Source organism: Aedes aegypti, chromosome 2 (genome assembly GCF_002204515.2).
Source record: "Aedes aegypti strain LVP_AGWG chromosome 2, AaegL5.0 Primary Assembly, whole genome shotgun sequence".
Lineage (NCBI taxonomy): Eukaryota > Metazoa > Arthropoda > Insecta > Diptera > Culicidae > Aedes > Aedes aegypti.
In genome coordinates, this window is record NC_035108.1 from 340,609,307 (window position 1) to 340,612,107 (window position 2,801).

The 2,801-nt window shown below is 36.4% G+C and overlaps 1 protein-coding gene across 1 annotated transcript; it reads left to right on the forward strand.

Annotated features, from left to right (window-relative positions):
- The first annotated feature begins 268 nt into the window (after positions 1–268).
- LOC5571214 lies at positions 269–1,096 on the forward strand. The gene is made up of 2 exons (XM_001659543.2): positions 269–477; positions 542–1,096. Exons 1-2 carry the CDS (start codon positions 399–401, stop codon positions 1,012–1,014), a joined length of 552 nt encoding a protein of 183 aa, XP_001659593.2. The 5' UTR covers positions 269–398; the 3' UTR covers positions 1,015–1,096.
- The last annotated feature ends 1,705 nt before the right edge of the window (positions 1,097–2,801 follow it).

The window sequence follows — 2,801 nt, forward strand, 5'->3', positions numbered from 1 at the left end:
TTTCTTACGCGTCATACAGATTATTTTGAATTTTCATACAAAAATATTATCAAGGGGGGAGGGGGGGGGGGTCTGATAACTGCGAAAAATTGTCTTACGTAATTAATGGATCGCCCCTAAAACGTAACATAAAATTGTTACTTTCAATACTGAAAAAAGCAATCGATAAATTCGTGGGTGTTTATGTTGCGGGGGTTTTGAACCACCAAATACAGATCGTTGAATGGTTCGAATGTAACCCTGGTGAAGCGTTTGCTCATAGTTAGAATTTGTCAGTTTGACACAAATGTAAACAAAAATTCAAAATCACCGGCTCAGCCAGAAGCAGTTTTTATTACTTTTGAATCATTAGTAAATATTTAAATAATTTTAAAATTAAACAGTGAATTAGTTTAAAAATGACCAGCACAAATTCTCCGTCAAATGTTTTAGCTGAAACCCGTTCCTTATCTCAGCGGATGCGCTCTGCTTACGATGGTAATTGCCTTGCGAAGTGAGTATTGGGGACTATTCCTGATTAACAGCCTTCCTTATTTTACAGTATCTCGCAGCACCGCAACCATCGGGGACGTTGCTGTATCGCTAGATGCACTTCGGACAAACCTATCCTCTCTGATCGTGCAAGCCAAAATCCGGATCCACAAGGCAAGTGTCAATCAAACGGCTCCCCTTACGGAGAAGCAAGCCAAGATGCTGAACGATGCCATCTATTCGGCCAGTTCGATTCTGCGAAAGCAAGAACAGTTGGCTAGTGCACAGAATCGGAAGCGAACGGACCACCAAAAGGATACGCTTCAAGTCAGCGGGGAAGACTTTCAGGAGCAGATGGCCAATCTGAACAAACAGCTGAATGCCGTTTCGATCGAGATGGCAAAGCTCAAGCGGGCCAACGATAACATCATGAACATTTACTCGAATTACATGTTGGAGAATGAGGAGGAATGCGATTCGGATGAGGAGGAAGATGAGAGCGATTCTGGGGAGGAGAATAACACTATTTATAAGCGTGATTGAGATGGGTTTCTATAGGTAAGTCAGATCTTAATTTTATCCTCTAGATGTTTAAATATATGTAACGACTGATTGGTTATATCAATATGTATTAGTTTGCACTGAATTATATATCACATTCATTTGGATTAATACTATCAATAGTTGTATGTAGTATATCCCTTGTCATTTGTTCAGTGTAGGGGAAAGTGGGGCAGTTTGGCCACCTTAAGGAAAAGTCGATAAAAGTGCTGAAAATATTATGAATTTTTCTAATGTTTGCATGATTTCCAACAATTTTTAGATGAATACACTAGATCCGCATGATTTCCTTTGTCTTATAAAGTTCGCGGATGAATGATTGACTGTTCAAAATTTGTCATTTTTCGAGTCGATTTTTAACTGATGGGGTGATATGAGCACCCCATTTTTGATTGCAAAATAATCTCATATAATCTAAAAATTTAATTAGGGTCGATGTACCAATAGCTGCATAGCTAAGAACAAAAATTCGTATAAAATCAAAAAATAACGCTATCGTAATTATTTTTTCATAATCTGAAAGCTTTTTATCTTGTTTTTGTGGGAAAAATATGAAAACTACGAAAACTCATATGTTTGTATTTATTATCGCTTGTGCCACTATAGGACTACATGTGCCTATAGTAGCACTATTTCTAATTTCTGTTCCTATAGTAGCACTAGCATCCCGGCGTTGGCAAAATACTTATCAAAACCATATGTTTACAAAACTTTTATATTTTTCCTACAAAGTGTGGATCAAAAGCTTTCGTTTGACGTAAAAAAGTTCTTAATTCATCAATTATTTTGTAAAATAAAAAATAGTTGCTCTCACTACTGCTACTATAGGAACAATAGGTTTACTATAGGCGCAAGGGAGCAAATTTTAAGCATACCTAATTATTAAGATCATTTTTTTTTTTTTTTTTTTTTTTGTATGGTATTCAGTTGGAGCTGCCTGACAGCTTAACTTGTCAAGGCTGAACCCTCGGTCTGGCTTTTGCCAAGTTTCCCCTCTACCAGGACCAATACTCAGACGGACTAGGCAATGGCGCCCACATGAACACTGTTTTTTTATTAGTATTGTGACGTGGTAGTTTTTGAAAAGTACCCATATTCCCTTGCTACTGAGAAAAGGAAGCATTGTGAAAATCAGCAGCTCCATCAGAATTCGTTTGAAATAGTAGTGTAGTAGTGTCATTACTAATACTGTCTAGTCGAAATGGTTTTGAATAATTTGTCATTCGAGTGCTATTCTGATTACTCCTGTCTTTTACGTAAGATTAGAGTCTTAAACGACAATTGTCGTCAAGTCTTAACATAATTAGGCTGTTTAGTAGTAGTTCTAGTTAATTTCATTTTTGTTGTTAAAAGTATTTATTGGTCATAACGTTCATATATCCTTGAAGAAAAAAGTCGCTTTTCTTGTCTGTTCAACAATTTCTCGAAACTAGCAAGTGTACCCCAATGATCGATCTCAGCGTCTTACTTTCCAGTCATTTTTATAGTGAATATTGAAGAGTAAAGTTACCTTAGGCTTCTATTACAGTCTCCTACAAGATTCACTTTTCGGTGGCAAATGCAATGCTTCACAACGCCTACTTTCTACTTGTAAATTTTGCGAAAATGAAGCTAGAATTAGATTATTTATACCGCTGTTGCAAAAGAGGTATTTCTTATTATGGCAATGTAAAAACCATATTAAAATAAGATTGTTGCCACTTATTTCTACTCAGTGAATCTACTAGTCATTTTCCTAAGAGTTCCTAAGTATTCCCTACGTCGTATAT